The following is an 18,233-nucleotide window of genomic DNA, read 5'->3' as shown; positions in this document are numbered from 1 at the left end:
TACAGCTCACCATTTATGGAATATTGGGAACATATTTGGGAGGACACTCAAAGTGGACAGGAACTCCTTGAGGAAGAGTGATTCAGGGCTTGACACCATTACTGAGAGGGCTCGATTTGCCAGGATTTGTGTTGAGGTAGACCTAAGGAAGACCTTTCTGGCCAAGTTCATGATAGGGGAAAAAACCTATCAGGTAGGATATGAAGGACTTCACTTAATTTGCTTCAGATGTGGAGTCTATGGTCATAGGAAGGATCAGTGTTCTAATGGGGTCTCTTGGGAGATCCAAAAGGAAATTGGAGGGGAGGTTCCTCCTAAGCTTGGTCCGAGCCCCAGTATTCAAGTCAAAAAAGAATTAGCACAGACTGAGGCCTTTGGTGATTGGATGGTAATCCAAAGGCAAGCTCGAGAAAGGAAACTGAAGACTGTTCCAGATAGAACCAGGGGGGAAAATAAAGGAGAGATTTCCCCTATGGGAAAGAAGGAGGTTATCCCTACTAACAGCAAGGTGAAAGGGGATTGTGTGACTTCTAGCTCACGTGATGGGTCTGGTAAAAATCCTGTTCCGGATCTAGTTCCAGATGCTATGGAGATTGGTGACCAATCTAAGGAGGAAGGGCAAAATCCCAGCTCCTTGGGAGGCATTGTTGTCTCAAATAGTTTTGACAAGCTGCAGAAAGCTAAAGGTCCTGAGATGAAGACTAGGAAGAGCAGTCCGAAGGAGGGGAAAGACAAGGGTAGGGGTCCCTCCAGTCCCTTACAGAAGAAGGATGAAATTGAAAACATTTCCCCTAATTCAGTATTGGAGAGACCTTTCAAGTCAGCTAGCAGAACTAAGGAGAAAGGAAGATCCAACCCTGGAGCTAAGGCTACTGATGCTGGGTTGCTAAAACAAGAAGGCAGAAAAAGCAAAGGAAGTAAAGATGATGCTCAACCTAGCTCTTCAGTGCAGTTCCAGGCTAGCCAGGGCTCTAAGGTACACTCTCCCATTAAGGGAGATCCTGTTATTTGACATTCTTTGGTCTGATGCTGTTATTTGACCCTCTTTGGTCTGATGTTGTTTAGAGATTTTATCTCTTTTTGTAGTTTAAATTTCTCTATGTTTGTTTGCATTTGGAATTGTAGGGGAGTTGGCAAAAAGGGTTTTGCCACTCTCATTAGAGATCTTAAATTTCGTTTTAGATTTATCTTGGTTTTGCTGGAAACTAGAATTAATGGTTCATAGGGAGATGCCATTATCAAGAGTTTGGGCTTCCCTAAGTTCTTTAAGCAAGATGCTATTGGCTATTCAGGAGGAATTTGGGTTCTCTGGGATGATAAAGTGGTTGACATTGATATCCTGTCAACCCATCACCAATTGGTACATACTCGGGTTGTCCATCTACTGTCTATGAAATCTGAGCTTATGTCTTTTGTATATAGGAGTCCTAGGCTTATGGAGAGAAAATGAGCTTTGGTCTGAGCTAGAGATCATAGGTCAGGCAGTTCAGGAGCCTTGGGTGTTACTTGGTGATTTTAACTCTGTGCTGCAGTCTTATGAGAAGATTGGAGGCTGTGAAGCTTGCTGGGACAACATCATTGATATGCAGCAATGCTTACTTAATTGTAAAGTTAGTGACTTGTGCTACAAGGGTCCTAGCTTCACTTAGAAGAGAGGAAAACTCCATGAGAGAATTGATAGGGCCTGTTCCAATGAAGCTTGGAATCTTAGCTGGCCTGACAGGTTCATCTCTCACTTGCCATTTTTGAACTCTGATCATATGCCCTTGTTGCTGAGCCAGAGTGGCCCCCCCAGGCCTAGTGAACATTCCAGAACATTCAAGTTCATGGCTGCTTGGCTGACTAACCAGGATTTTAGCAGATTGGTTAAGTGTAGCTGGAATAATAGTGTGGACTGGGTTCAGGCCAGAAACAGGTTTGAAAAAGAAGGCACAACTTGGCATCAACATACTTTCAGAAGGAACTTGCAGCAGAAAAATAAAATATATGCTCGGCTGAAGGGGCTTGACAGTTATAAAGGTGGCAGATTTGATCATAACTTAGAATTGCTCCAAAAAAGTCTCTGGAAGGATCTTCAAGCTATCATTATCCAGGAGGAAGTTACTTGGTTCCAGAGATCTAGATGCCTTTGGTTGAAATTTGGGGATAAAAACACAAAGTTTTTTCACTCCTCCACTATTATTAGAAGAAGGCACAACAGAATTCTCACTCTCAAGGATGATAATGGGGTCTGGCAAGCTGATCCTGACATTCTGGTTAATATGGTTGTGTCCTATTATCAGAATTTGTTTAAAGTTGAGTTTCCTGATGATGGCTACTTCTTGATTCAAGGGTCTTTTCCTAAACTGTCTGATCTGGAGAAGCTTAGGCTAGCTCTTATTCCTAATAAGGAGGAAATAAGGAGGATTGTCTTCAGGATGGGTAAGTTTAAAGCACCAGGGCCAGATGGCCTACATACTGTCTTTTTCCAGAGCCAATGGGAGATTGTTGGTGATTCTGTTGCTAAGCTGGTCCAAGAGTGCTTCCAGTATCCTGAGAAAGTCAAGGAAATAAATAAGACTCTTATTTGCTTGGTCCCCAAGAAGGACAACCCTGAGAACATGAAGGAGTTCAGACCAATTAGTCTTTGTAATGTGATTTACAAGATTATTACAAAGACTGTTTGTGAAAGACTTAGGGAGTTAATGCCCAAGTTAGTTGCTCCTACCCAAAGCAGCTTCATCAAGGGTAGACAGACTTCAGATAACATTATTGTTGCTCAAGAAGTACTTCATTCCATGAGGAGTAGGAGTGGCAGCAAGGGTTGGATGATGATCAAAGTCGATCTAGAGAAAGCTTATGACAGACTAAGTTGGAGTTTTATTAGGGAAACAATGAGGTATCTTGATTTCCCCACTCCATTGACTGATTTGATTTTTAGCTGCATCTCCACTGCTTCTTTTAATCTGTTGTGGAATGGGGTGGCTACTAAAGAGATCATCCCTGAGAGAGGGATAAGACAAGGGGATCCCATATCCCCTTACTTGTTTGTTCTTTGTATGGAGAGGTTGGCCCATCTTATTCAAGTAGCTGTGGAGGTGAAGGCTTGGAAACCTGTGTTGCTTAAAAAAGGTGCTCCCCCTCTTTCTCATCTGTTCTTTGCTGATGACATTATCATTTGTGCTGAAGCTAGCCTAGACCAAGCTCACGTGATTAACCAAGTCCTCAAAGTGTTTGCTGAGGCTTCGGGCCAAAAGGTGAATAAGGAGAAAACTAGAGTCCATTTCTCTAAGAATGTGTGCTTTAACAAGGCCAAGGAGATTAGTGGCTGTTTGAGAGTAGGAATTACAGCTGACTTGGGTAAATACTTGGGGGTTCCTATGCATCACAGAAGAATTTCCAAGAAATCCTTTGGTTATATTCTGGATAGAGTTAATAGAAGACTATCTTCTTGGAATCAAAACTCTCTTTCATTGGCTGGCAGAAATACTCTAGCTAAAGCTGTGTTGGAAGCTCTTTCTGCCTACACTATGCAAACTGTATTTTTGCCCTCTGGTGTTTGTAAAGAAGTTGAGAAGATTACTAGGAGTTTCCTTTGGGGTTCCACTCACAACCAGAAGAGATCTCATCTGGTTAAGTGGGCCAAGGTCTGCCAGCCTAAGCTGGAAGGAGGTCTGGGGCTTAGGGATCAGGTGAAAATTAACAGAGCTTTCTTCATGAAGCTTGGTTTTGGTCTAATCAACAACTCTGAAGATCTCTGGGTGAAACTCTTGAAAGCCAAATATAAGGTTTCAAATGATCTGTTTCCTACCCTATCTGTTTCCCTGAATGCTTCCAATACCAGGAAAGGCATCCAGAAGGTCTGGAAGCATGTCCAATCTGGTGCCAGAATCCTACTAGGGGATGGCAGAAATATAGATTTTTGGAGGGATAGCTGGATCCCTGGTATCAACAGGCTGATGGATGTTGTGCAAAGGACAATTCCTGAGGAGATTTCGAGCTGGAGAGTGGCTGATAGTGTTTCAGGTGATGGGGAATGGAATTGGTATTTGTTGAATCAATTCCTACCTGTAGACATCATCTCTTCTATTTCAAATATCCCTCCCCCTAAGGCTGCTGATGATAGAGACAGAATTATATGGAAGCACTCTTCTTCTGGTATGTTCACTGTAAGCTCAACCTATTCTTCTTTATGCACTCCCTACATTAATCATGATTCTGTTGACTGGAAATTGATATGGAGATGGGAGGGCCCTCAAAGGGTCAAGGTGTTCTTATGGCTCTTATATAATGGCAAGATCCTCACTAATGCTGAAAGGTTCAGGAGGCATATGGCAGATAACTCAATCTGTCCTAGATGTAATAATCCTATAGAGGATAGAGAACATATCTTTAGAGCTTGCAGTTGGACCAGAGAGGTGTGGAACCACTGGTTGGATAGCTCGAGCAGTGATCAATTTTTTAGATTACCTTTTGATAATTGGTTAATGGCTAACCTCAAGCCTCATAACCATAACTCAAATTGGCACTTAAATTTTGGGGTTATCTGTTGGTACATCTGGAAAGACAGAAACAACCTTATATTCAACAGGAGCAGCTTATCTCCTCAGGATTTCTTTAAGCAAACTTACCTTAACATCCTGAACATTGCTGCTGCCAATGAAATGCTTAAGGGGGCAGGCTTGATTGGGGAACCTTTGAAAGAAATCTGGGTAATTTGGAAGGCTCCTCCAGAAGGGTGGTTCAAACTTAATTTTGATGGGTCTTGTAGAGACAATGGCTATTATTTAGCTTGCGGAGGAGTTCTTAGAGATGCTAATGGGAGTTGGATGCAAGGCTTCTCTAAAAGACTAGGCCAGGGATCAGTTCTTATGGCTGAGCTATGAGGCTTTTTGATTGGATTGGAGTGGATTTGGAGACAGAATATGAGAAATGTCATCTTAGAAGGTGACTCTTTGGTGGCTATTGATTTGGTTAAGAATGGGTGTGCAAGCTCTCATCCGTGCTTCTTTCTTGTAAATAAAATCACAGATTTGTTAGCTGCTCTTGGGCAAGTAAAAATAGTACATACTCATAGATAAGGCAACCGAGTTGCTGATTGGTTAGCTAAACTCAGGGTTGATGATAGTTGGGATACTCACTGGTTTAATTCTCCTCTTATTGGGTGTAGGGACCTTGTGTTAGAGGATTGTAAGGGCTTGCATATGGCCAACTCTATTATTATGTAGTTTGCTTTAATTTCCCTTTGTAATCCAAAAAAAAGAGAGAGAAAAAATTTGTCAGAAAAAATATAACTTTAGCTGACATATAATATTTTTATTGGTGAAATGTACTGAATCTTTGATGCTACAGTAGCACTAAAGATTTGTTCCACGTTCACATGCCACATGGACAAAAGTGATGTGGATGAAAAAAAAAAGGTCGGGAAAGGTTATGCGCCACGTGGCCCTCCTATAAAAGTTGACGTAATGACGCTAACGACGACCAGGGCATGCTGCACGCTAACAAACTTAACCGCCCGCCACCTCAACCATGACGTTTCGCATCCTCGTCTTTGTGAACTTACCGCAATACCCCTGCTCTAAGGTTACTCATTTCTTTGACTTTTCCCCTCTAAAAGAAACGACATTTCTAAGTTTACGGTCTTCATGCCCTTTGAATTGCCAATAAATAATAATAAATGGGACCGTTTGTTATCCTGTTCTTGACCCTCGGAATTGACTTATTCTTCTTATTCTTCTTTTTCCCCTCCTGCATTAAATGGTTGCGTTGTTATTTTGATTATTGAAGTTTCTAGTTCTTGATGTTCACCCAAATTTATTTGGTCCAAACTTCATTCACAATATGTTATAAAAAAACAAAAAAAAAAACTTCATTCACAATTATGATTTTGTAACCTAAAAATGTTACAGCAAACTTCATAAACAATATTTGTGAAGAAGTGATTATTTTTCACACAGAAAATTCTTAGTAAATAATACCATTGACATTCCATATTCACTTGCAGCATAATAAGGATTCTAGAATAATCTCCAATACAATATTAACCGCTCATTCTGAATCATTATTACCCAATTTGGCAACTTCGTGAAAAAGAGCATCACAATCGAATATATTGATAAATTATCAATATGATTGATTTGTTGCCATATATATTCAATATAATATATTCAGAAATGATATTTATTTAAATAAATGATAAAAGCAAGGGAAATAAAATAATAAGAGTGAGCGTATATAATGATGAGAATTGGTTTATACTTTCAAGTGTGAGGTGCTGCCACATGATTGAAATCCATCGGTGGCAAAAGTAAACAAGTTGGTGGTTCACAGTGGGACGGCACGCTTATAGCGACACATCTGTCAAGGACGCGGTTCATGATCCCAAAAAATAGAGCTTTCCCACCTAACTCGTTTCTTACCTTATCGCTTACGTTTCAATCTTGAATTCCCTCCAATATTTCTACCTAGTCTCCTCTGCATGTGTGTGTGTATATATATATACCGACACAAACGGGCATATGTATTGCGTGCACCATAGTTTCTGTCTATCGTAGATAGTTGCGTGTAGAAACATAATTATTGAAGAGGTGTCTCGTGTCTGAATATCAAAATAGAATCTTGTTGAGTAAAAACACGGAGAACATGAAGATGGACTACGGGGAAAACAGAGAGATTGTGAAGGGAGACAGCTCTGCGCAACGGGGTGTCCCGGTTCATAGTCAAGTTCAAAAGATCAAGCAAGAATCTGAGAAAATCATGGACTGGTCGCCAGGGAACCCTGAGATTAGACCGGTTTTCCGAGAGATAAACCGGCAGCCTTCCCGGTCACCGTTGGGGATTTCCGGCAGACCCATATCTGTTGGTGACTGATAGGGGACAAGATTGATAAATGATACGTGCAGAGAGAGGTCTTGCTTGCTTCCCCTGCTCTGTCTTTTTTTTTTTTTTTTTTAACTATGTAATATATTCTCATCCTTTTTGTAAATATACTTTTAGTAAATTAATGTATGGTTTTGTAGGTTTTGGGTTTTGATTTTCTTTCCTATTTTGTTCGCTCAACATATATGATTGACTTGTCTTGTGAAGCTGGTCTTTCTCAATTTTGAATGGTTCAGGGATTTCAGTCCTTTGCAAAATTAATTCCTTAATTTGGATTTTGGAGTATTCCACGGCCCATTGTTTTGGGTTTGAGGGTTTTTGAAATCCAATTCTATTGTCATAAACAAAAAATTGAAATCAGAGGACTAGGAAACGATGCTTGTGTTTTCAAAGTGATCAGATGTACTATCATGTTTTCTTGTCGACATGTGGTCCTAATTTCAATTTGGTTCGTGTTCCGTTTGATTTTTTAGATTAAAGATATGTTGTTGGATATCCGGCACCAAAAACAATAATTACATTCGGGGTTAAATTAACAGAAAACATAAACAATAATAATAGTGGCTGTAGTAGGACGGACCCAAGATGATTTGCTCTTTATGTTAAAATTACGCCAGCCATAATTAGCGTTTGAAGACGGTGGCGGATGGGTCTTGGATGTGTGGGGTGTGGGTGAGGAAGCAACGATGTGAACATAAAAGGGATGGGGAAGCTCTGCCTTCTCGCGTAAGGCTTTTTTTTTTTTTTTTTTAGTACTATCGCGTAAGGCTTTTTGTTAGTATTTTAAAAATGAAATTGTTTTAATTTTAAAAAATTAAGAAAATAATAACTAATTGAAATTTATTATTATTTCTTAATACTTCTAATAAATAAATAAAAATATTATATTTACAAACTTTTTATTTACAAACTCTTATAAATTAATGTCTTACTGCTCAGACACTCTTGAGTGGAGTCTCACGGTAAGATATAGTATAGTTTGTAAAAAAAAAAAATTGTCAATATAACTCTTTTCTAAATAGAATATATAAGGACTTTGTAAATAATTTAATCAAGTTTAAATATGTTTTATTGAAATCAAAATATTTAATGACATTGTTATTTTTTACTTAAAAACTTTAAATGAGTAATATTTTGATACGGAAGGAATTAGGTGACGGAAAAAAAAAAAAAAAACGCATTAGAATCTAACAAGACTCAACCTTCACAGTGCCTGGAGGCCAAGATCATGCAGAAGTAAATCGCAATCCGGTACTGTTCTAGAAAGCAAAAGTTGTTTCAATGATCATGTTCCTTCATATCTTTCTTTGGTAGATGATAGAATTCCAAACTTCCATGATTTAATTATTTGATTTAAATTTTTATAAAATTTATTTAAACAAACTTTTTTTTTTTGGAGGTTAAATTTATTTAAACAAACTAATGTTAAAAGAACAAAATAATATTTAAAAGATTAAACTCAAAAGACTTGTTTTTAATAATAAAATTATTTTTAAAAAAGAGTAAATATAATTATACTTTTAAAAATTGTAAACTTAAATTCGATTCTTTTGTCAATGTTAATTCTAGTAAGTACAGAATTAAATTATTTACCAAAAAAAAATATGGAATTAAATTTGAGTTTTTTTATACAATAGTCGGATTTAACACATAATATGATTTCAAATTCTAGTAGAATTTGAGATTTATAATTCAAACAACTTTTTATCATCACCGGAAGGGATGTGACTGAGTCAGGAGGCTAGCACCTATAATTAGGGGTGTAAATGGGTTAGATTGGGCCGGGTTTTGGCTTTCTTGGTCCAAGTTTACGTAAAAAAATTTAGCCTATTTATCCTACTGATCTATTAAAAACTTTATTTGTAGGCCAAGCCCGGCCCATTTTAAAAAATAAGAAAGTCTGACATGACCTACAGACCTTGTAGGCTTCCCACTGTAGATACTAAGCAAAAAAAATAATTGTATAGAGCAAAGAAAGTTCCATTCATTCATACATAAAAACGAAAGAGTGTGCAATAAGGAATAAAATTGCATAAAAAATAAGAACCTTGCCAATTTGCACATAAAAATTAGGGTTAGTATTGGTACTTTGCCACATAAAATAAATATTATTTTGTTTTAATAAATTAAATAGGCCAGCCTACAAGGCTGTAGGCGGGCTTGACAAAATTGGCCTATGGCTTATTTGTTAATTTTTTTTTTAATAAGCCTAAGCCTACTCTACTTTTCTGAAAGACCGGGCTAGGTCGAGCTTAATGTAGGCCGGGCTGTAGGCTGAGCCGGGCTAACCGGGCCCATTTACACCCCTACCTATGATCCAGTTTACATCTTGCTTTGAGCTACTAAATATAATCAAATAAAACAGTCTTAGACTTTTAAAAAAGTCTATTTACAAAATAGGTCATACGCTTTTTTTTTTTAAATGTCAGGTTTATAAACTTACAAGGTGATCTATGCATTATTTATTTTAAATAAAATAAATAAAATTATTATTTTAATATTTTTAAATAATAAAGTAATATTATTTTAATTATTTAATGACTAATAGATTTACACAAGATAATAAGTCTAGACCAAGACATTTATTTTTTTAAATATAGGTCAGACCAGACTTATAATTTAAGCTTACACAAGGCTATCATACCTGAAATATTTTACACAAATTTAAGCCAAAATCCAGCTCGGCCTAACCCATTTATACCTCTAGTCACCGAATTGATTTTTATTGCACATAAAGAGGCATTTATCAGTTATGACTTATGATGTTTTCCGAATATTTTGAGTTGCTTTTTGTTTAATAAAATTTTTACCCAATAGTTTTTGCGGTTCTTCCGAAAAAATTATTCTATATATCGGATGTATCTAATTGGGTTTATCTTTTTTTCCAAAAAGAGAGTTTTCTTCCCATTAGATGCATATCTTTTTAGGGTTTTACTATTCTCCTGTTGAAGAAGACAAGTTTATTTTCCTGCTGAGTTAAAAATAATGCGGGGTTCATTTAATTTTTTTTCTTTTTTTTTTATGAGTCCCATTGCTAGTATGTGAGTGACGCTGGAGAGAAGATTATTCCTATTGAAGGAGACTAATAAACCCCTAAAAGTATTTCCCATCAACACTCATTCTTAGTTATATAGATGTGTTTAATATTTGTCTTTTTAAAAGAATGAGTTATATCATTTTAAGTAAAGAAAATATATAAATAATGGAAATCATGGGGGAAGAATATGGGTATTTTTTTTAAGGAAAAAATATTTGTCCTTTTAAAGAATATCACTTCATGTCATTTTAGATGAAACGACATTGTTTAAAAAATTACTAATTATGCATCAAAATGATGTCATTTAATCTAAAATGACACAAAGTTATATCTTTTAAAAAGATAAATATTTTCCTTTTTTAATTTAAATTTTAAATAAAAAATAGTAGTTTGTATTTTTTCACTTTAAATAATATAACTTTATATCTTTTAAAAGAATAAATATTTTGATTATAAAATAAAGTACAAATATTCTTTCTTTTACGAATACATAGTAACATAGGGGATGTTCCAAAATGTGTTATACGTACGGTTTTGAAGAAGGGACACATTGAACTTAAATCCGGGTAAGCACCATATTTACGGCGCCTAAAACCTAATCATATATACTAAATAATGATAGTTCAATTGACATTAAAAAATTAAACAGGTAAATGTGAGAATATTTATTTGATCATCTTCAATATTATTTTTTAGAAAAATTTCAAACCTTGACTCTAGGATCCACCCCGAATAATATTAATCGTGAAGCAATGAACCGATTGAAATATTAAAAAATAAAAAAACTAAGCATACAGCCTACACTCTATCAATTGTGAACAATTTTAGCTAAAGTTGATGATTCCTAACGTTTGTTATAATTTTAAAATTCTATATTTTTGTACAAATTACATACATATATTGTAGCGTTTGAAATAAATTTGAAATAAATAATGACGGAAGTGTCATCGTATTCAATATTCAAGATGGCCTTTTTATAAAAGCGTTTATAATTGTTATACGAGATAAAATTATTACTGTATCCAAAAAAAGATAAAATTATAATTTTAAAAGTTAGGAGATTAAAAAATAAGGTTTTGATGAAATTTATATAATAAAGAAACAAGTAAGATTTCTAAAATATCTATACTTAATTTTCTAAATTCTCAAAATAACATAATTTTAAAATTGCTGAAATTAACTTTATCTTGGCAGAAGAAATAATTTTTCCTTTAAAAAAATAAAAAACTAAACTACTTTTTTACTCTTTAATTCCCCATTTTTTTTTTTATCTTAAATCAAAATTTTGATCTTAAATCTTAACTTATCTTTCTAATTTTTCTTCTTCTTTTAAATTAATGTTGGGAAATTATATTTTTATAACCAACTTTTAAACGATTTTTTAGGAAAGTTGGGAAGTCGATTTTCTCCTAAGAGTGAAGATATTCTAACTATAAAAAAATTTCACTGCTAACTTACTACCCATCATATCACCATTGGATCAAAGAGAGGGAATGTTAAAAAGTTTTTAAAGAGAGAAAAAATGTTAATATAATGGTGATTAGATAGGTAATAAGTTGGTAGTGAAAAATTTTGACAGTGAGAATATTCCTCATCTTCTCCTAAACACTCACTTCCCAACATACTTTTTTATTTATTTTAGGTTTAAATTAAAATTATAATTTTCAAATACATATTCAAATAATTTTTCTATTAACTCTAATTTATATATACTGAACTTAAAACATTTATTTAATATGTAACTTATTATCGAACATTAAATAGTACTAAAAATATTTAATTTACGCTGTTCTATTAAGGTATAGTAAAGAATTGAAGTGACATTACTCATGCTGCGACCTCTTTCCAAAAGTCCCACCACTACAAGAACCATTTAGGCGGGTACGACTTTGTTTATTCATAATTTACTCATTTAGATCACATTTCGCAGTAATATCCATTTCATTCCGATTATGAGTAAATTGTCGGCGTTCATTAGAAAATTTTTACATTTTTGAATTATGATACAAATCTTAAAAAAATACTTTTACTCTAGTGTTTATAATTTATGGTTTAAAAAGAAGAAGAAAATATTTAAACATGTATTTAGAAAAATTAAAAAAAAAATTAAAGTAAAAAAAATGTGGAAAGTGGATTTGGATAAAATCAACTTCCTAAATGGAATATATATATATATATATATATATATATATATATATTGAAAAGTCAATTCTTAACTTCCAAAAATAAATACAAAATTTTGACTTTTTCTTTTTTTTTCAAAAATTGCAACCAAATAAAAAAAAGCAAAGTTTCGGGGAAAAAAAAAACCTCATCGAAACAATGGGGCTTGTTTTCAAGCAAAACAAAAGTAATAGAAATTAACATAATTTATAGGAGAAGGTTATACATATAACCTATCTTCTTTATTTATAAGATATATGGTTAAGATATATGGTTGTGAGATGTTGTAAAAAAGATAGGTTGTAAGTATAACCTTCCCCTAATTTATAACTTATGAGAAATGATTTTTTTTTCTTTTTTGTAACTGATCCTAATTACCTCTTTGAAACGAATCAGAACTCCCATGTATGCCCACGGGTTCGACTCTTTGAGTCGCCTTTGGGACTAATCCAGAGTTCGGGTACGAGTCCAAGGATTACGGTACTTATGCCCCTCCCCAGATGGTATTAGTGGAATTCGAACCGAGGTCCTCTCCCACCACTCAGTTCCCATGCTACCAACTGAGCTACCACATGAGAAATGAATTTCTATTACTCAATCTTTTGATTTTAGCATTAGTATATATTTTTTAATAACTAGAAGTTTAGGTTAGAGAAAGACACCTTATATACAAGACCAAAATCAACGAGTTATACCAACCATAATTTGTAGCATTATCGTATTTATAATTGACAAGATTATGAATCTTGTATCGATACTTTTGTTCTCAATACTAAGGACTTGCTTGATAGATTAAATAATTTTAAATATAAATGACACGGATAAGATAAACCTGTGAAATATTATAACTTTGTAAAAATATAACGCGTTAGTAATAAGTACTTTATATATAAATAAAAAAATACTTTTTTATACAGTAAAAGGTGCTGGGGTATTTCGTGAGAAGGCAGAATTGCATTCTAAGTGTAGTTGCAGGACATGAGAGAGACAATATAAACACCTATATGTAGAAAGAAATCCATGCGAGAGGTGGAGATAATTGCGTTTGTGACTCAAATTTCATAATCTGCCGTAGCAAATTGAAAGCCCCATAAGATACGGCATCTAATTTTAGCCACTAAAAATATTTAGTCCTACAGAGACATATCATCTGAATCCCATGGCACTATTGCATTTGCTGTGGCAGTGTGGCACCGACCATGGCCAACCATTCGGCTGCGTTTTGTTGACACACACACCGATTTTCCTTGTCTCATAGTCTCATACCATGCCCCTGTACAAATATAGATACAGTACATGATAGTGGTTTATCACTTTAACGCTATTAAATATTATAATCTAGGGTCTTGATAAGGACATTCCAGTGACACATTTTTCTTTCAAATGTAAGCAGCACATGTTAAAGAATTAAGATAGTGAACCATTCCACCATGGATCAGTCAATCTCAATAGAAAAAACAAGTGACCCATCACTGTTATCCATTATTATATTATTTTCATCCAGACACACTGATACATGGAGTAAATGTTTTTACTCAAAAGACCCCTTGAGCAATTATTAATGAGACAACACTCTTGTAGATATGAATTTAGACAACATGGGATGAACACACAATCGGATGTTCTATCATGGTTTCCAGAGGATGGTGGTCTCTGCGATCATGGAAGTGACCACATACGGATCCATATTAGAAGCAGGCCTCCTGTCCTCAAAGTAACCTTTGCCATCTTTTTCTGTCTCTCTCCCAACTCTAATAGAGCTTCCGCGGAGTGCCACACCCTACACAACAAACATAATATTAATTTTCAAGTTCAGAAATGCATAATCTGAAACAATAAGAGCCTCAACGATACCAAGATTCTATTTGTGTATTGAAAACAATTGTTTTTGTGACATGTTTTATAGTGCATTTAATTACCAAATTTAAAAATGGTAATTTTTTTCCGATGGTTTTGTTGTAAATAATTATATTTGTTTATTTATTTATTTCCATTCTATAATCTTTTTTAGGCTTAGCCCATTCGTTTATTTAGTCTCTTCAAATAGAGAGAGCAATTATACAGATGTAATATACAATTTATCAAATAATATTATCCCTTTTTTCAACTTTTTTAAACTGTTTTCCAACCAACAGATAACCAGTGATTTTTCTAGTTAGCCAGCTGATTTCCCACTTACCCAAGAGAAGGTGTTGATGTCTGCTGTTTCATGCTTTCCCGTGAGACGTCTCTCATTGCCTTCTCCATAAGCAGCAATGTGCTCTTTGTGTTTCAATCCAAGCTTTTCAATGGCCTTTTTGATGACCACATAACCTCCCTCGCTTCTCATGGACTTGGTGCTGAAACCACCATTGCAGTTTGCAAGCTTCAGGAAAGTGAAGATTCATAGGAATAAAACAGAGAAGGGAATACAAGCATAGGCTATATTACCTGTAGTTTGTGTGAGCACCAGCTCCATTCCAGTCTCCCTAATAACAACAATGTACCAATGAAGTGAAAATTTCAAACCAAATATTATTTTGTACAAAATTGAACAACATGATGAATTATTCTTGAACAATTATAAGGTTTGCAAGTGTTTTGAAATTTTCAATGACATTTCTGACCTCTATAGGCTTGGGATCAAATGACACCACTACTCCAGCTATCTCCGTAATCCTCTGTTAGCAATAAAAAGCTCTTCAACATTTATATTTTTATATATTTTATTAATTGATTTGATAAAAAAAGAAAAATGAGATTTCAAATAAATTACCTTGAGTATGTACCTAGCAGCCCATAGCTCATCTCCAGCAGAAATGCCAACAGAAGGGCCAACTTGGAATTCCCACTATAGAACAGAATTCAGAAATATCAAATTTCAATGCAGTGTTTAAGATAATAACAAGATTAAATCAATTTAAGTTTGTTGACCTGGCCAGGCATAACTTCTCCATTGATGCCACTAATGTTAATGCCAGCATAGAGACAAGCTTTGTAGTGTGCATCTACAATATCACGGCCATAGGCTTTATCAGCACCAACCCCACAGTAGTATGGGCCCTGTTCAAACAAACATTATTGGTAATTTAGGTATTCAAGTAACCATAGATAAATAGATGATACGAGGTATGAGGACGAAAATGAGAAGGTATATAATAGCTATTAGCTATACTTAACTTTTTATGAGTACAGTTTACCGTATGCTTGAGGAAATTACAAAAATTAGTTAGTTGAAGAAAAATGAATGTTGATATTTGGGCAATTATATCTCATTCATGAACAAGGTTTGATGACAGTGTGATTAAAATAAATAAATAAATAAATTTGGAAAACTGCATTTAAGTAGACAGTATGTATTGATTGATGTTCAAACTTCATGAATTAAATGGCCAATAAGTTATGTAATCAGCAAAATCACTATGGTGGCAAAAAATTATGGCAAATTGAAGTCATCGTCAAAAGGACAAGCCCAGCAGGACAATCAAATTTGCTATGGATACAATTCAACTCCTAAAATCTACTACCAATCCAAAAGCATGGACGGAACTGCATGAAAAATTTCGGAATTGGGATAAATATGTTGGGAAAACTCGGTTCCCTCAAGCTCGGCTTAGGGGCCTTTGTGCGGAAGTCAATCAACAAGATCCTGATCTCGGATCTCGGCAATACCTCAGCCTGAACTTCACCAGGTCAGGCAGCGCAGCGGAACAATCAAAAACAAAAAAAAATCAAAATAGGAGAAAGAGAAGAAGAACACAACCAGTTTTAACGTGGGAAAACATTCTCCAATGAAGAAGTAAAAACCCACGGGACCTAGTCCAGATCAGAAATCCACTATGAAAATAATGGTTACAACGAATCAAATACACCAATGTGGTGGTTAACTCAACCTCTCCAACAATGGTGATAATCAAACCCTAGAGATGTTTCACTCAAACTCTCTCTAGAGATCTCTCAAATGCAAAGCATAAAGCTTTACTCAAACAATCAAATAATTCTCTCAAATTTGTTCTCTCAAAAATATGACCTAGCCTCCACCCTCAACTAATGAGTATATATAGAGGAGGTGGAAATCAGGTTTAGGGTTTTTAGGAAACCCCTCAAATGGGCTTGGGCTTAGCATTGAAGGAGGAAGCCCAACAAAATACACAAGAGAGCACAATGAAAGGGGAGAAAAAAATAATATATGGAATGGAAAATTTCAGACCTGTTGTCCAGGATAGCCACCAAGTGGCCACCCAAGTGGCCAATTTATGTCTTTCTGCAACAAGGTATACTCCTGCTCTATTCCGAACCTGGCAATACAAATCAGCACAGAGCAAATCTGATTATTTTATGATAAATTGGCGTGTACATCACCAGGTAAAAATTGACAACTACCATGGTTTTAAAAAAATTTGGAAGCGTATGGGGAAAGGTTAAAAAAAACCAAAGCAGGAAACCAGAAATTCAGCATACCATGGTTCCTCAGCAACTACGTCAGGGTGGCTGAAAACTTTGGCTGCGTTGTACCTATTGTTGGTTGGAATTGGCTCTCCAGCAGGGGTGTAAGTATCGCATATCACCTATAGATTTTTACTATAAAGTGAATTGCTGAACCACAAAAGTGGATTTTGATGACTCATTAATAAATGCTTGCTTAATTAGAAGAAGCCAGTTATTAAAAATGAAAAAACTTACAAGAATATTTCTGCCTCTCCTAAATGGGTCCCTGAAAATAGCTTGTGGGCTTTTGGTTTTTTAATTTTTTCATAATGCGCCAAACAAAAAGGAAACTCCAGCTATCAGTTTATTTGTAGAATTAAGAAAACAAACAGGAGCAAGAAGGGCATCATACTATAGGATGACTTCAGTGTCTTCCCCTGGAGCTTGCCCTGTGCTAGACCCATCAAAGTTCCACTTGGGAAGTTTTGCTGGGTCACTTACTGGACCAGAAATAGTCTGCATGTTCAAATGAGAGAGGAAATTTTGAAAAAAGAAAAGAAAAGGTTAAGATAGTGAACTTGAAAACGTTTACACCATTATTACTACTTTTGGTAAAGAAAAATTACCCTGGCTTTGCTTCTTAGGTCCATCCCAGATCCACCGATCCTGTTTATCAGTATACAAAACATTAATAATTTTCCTTTGCTTATTCAGATCAAACTAAGAATGAATAGAGGTTGTAGACATCTTATGTGGTTGATCGACCAAGAAGCCATTTTACTAAAATGGGAAGGAAGAGGATGGAACAACATGCAACTTGTAAAAGAATCGCTACCATTTAAGTATACCCAGAATTAGAGAGAAGAATATTTCAACAAAGATATCACATTTGCGAGGAAAAAAAAAGTTGTCAAAGATGTTTTTTTAGTATACAAGAACAACAACCATGACATGCACCCAGAAATCGCGGTTTCTGAAGAAGACTGAGAAAGATAAGAGGTTGAGTAATAAGAAAGCTGACCATATGTACTCAGCGATGAGCTTATCAGCGGTGGTTTGAGAAATGTTGAGGTTGATAAGATCTGAAAGCAAAGACATGATCGAGTTCGAGTGCTTGAATTGAATGGTAACTGAAGTTGCCAAACTGAGCTGAGAAGGAAACCTGAGCACTGCTGTTTGGTCTGTTCCTTTTCTTTGTAAGTGTGACGCTTCCAGTGACGTCACGGTATGCCAGTTCAGTACGTGTTTGGAGACTTATGAGTTATATACTTATATGACTTTAGCCTACAATTTTGAAAATTGAAATATTTTCTTTATTTTGTTATTTTTATGACTTTTATAAGAGTTATGTGACAGGAGAAATGATTGTAGTAATGTTATAGAGATTCGTTTTGTGTGTCATAATTTTCTTTTTTTCTTTTTTCTTCAAAAAGTGTGGGCCCCACCAAATATTGTGTGTAGGAAAATTTATTGTGTCATGTTAAATGACAAATGCAAACCCCTATTTTTATATGGGAAAAATATTTATTATTTTAAATGACACAACTTATATCATTTCACTCTCACAAAGAGGTGGGACCCACACCTTTATTTTTTCTGTTAACTCTCTCTCCTCTTTTATCTATCTCTTTCTCTATCTTAAAATGACACAATTTTATATCTTTTAAAATGACACACACTTTCTGCTTTTTATATATATTTTTTGCAATAGATTTATTGTGTTTTCGAAGAGGTAGTAGGTAGACTGTTAAATGAGTTGTATTAT

The 18,233-nt window shown here is 35.0% G+C and overlaps 1 protein-coding gene across 2 annotated transcripts; it reads right to left on the bottom strand.

The window, feature by feature from the left end:
- Positions 1-13,688: 13,688 nt before the first annotated feature.
- LOC133301896 (glutamine synthetase PR-2-like) lies at positions 13,689-17,575 on the bottom strand. Of its 2 annotated transcripts, none has more exons than XM_061501611.1 (12): positions 17,490-17,575; positions 17,095-17,134; positions 16,881-16,984; positions 16,724-16,772; positions 16,502-16,608; positions 16,251-16,338; positions 14,975-15,103; positions 14,817-14,891; positions 14,668-14,721; positions 14,492-14,529; positions 14,241-14,400; positions 13,689-13,841 (listed from the first exon to the last, which is right to left on the bottom strand). In XM_061501611.1, the coding sequence occupies exons 1-12, from the start codon at positions 17,564-17,566 to the stop codon at positions 13,689-13,691; spliced, it is 1,074 nt and encodes a 357-aa protein (XP_061357595.1). In that variant the 5' UTR covers positions 17,567-17,575. The 2 variants fall into 2 exon arrangements, with proteins under 2 accessions (XP_061357595.1, XP_061357594.1); XM_061501610.1 differs by having other exon boundaries at positions 16,679-16,772; positions 17,490-17,566.
- Between the last annotated feature and the right edge of the window lie 658 nt (positions 17,576-18,233).

Source organism: Gastrolobium bilobum, unplaced genomic scaffold (genome assembly GCF_033153095.1).
Source record: "Gastrolobium bilobum isolate Gb01-03AN ecotype WA unplaced genomic scaffold, APGP_CSIRO_Gbil_v1 utg57996, whole genome shotgun sequence".
Classification (NCBI taxonomy): Eukaryota; Viridiplantae; Streptophyta; class Magnoliopsida; order Fabales; family Fabaceae; genus Gastrolobium; species Gastrolobium bilobum.
This window is presented reverse-complemented; position numbering and strand designations above follow the sequence as displayed.

What these genes read in the sequence shown, in the direction of transcription:
- LOC133301896 (XM_061501610.1), bottom strand. Translation starts at nt 17,566, where the DNA reads ATGTCTTTGCTTTCAGATCTTATCAACCTCAACATTTCTCAAACCACC. An exon ending in CTGCTAGGTACATACTCAAG is followed by an intron (nt 14,722 to 14,816) that starts GTAATTTATTTG and finishes TATTGCTAACAG; the next exon opens with AGGATTACGGAGATAGCTGG. An exon ending in ACATCAACACCTTCTCTTGG is followed by an intron (nt 13,842 to 14,240) that starts GTAAGTGGGAAA and finishes TTTGTTGTGTAG; the next exon opens with GGTGTGGCACTCCGCGGAAG.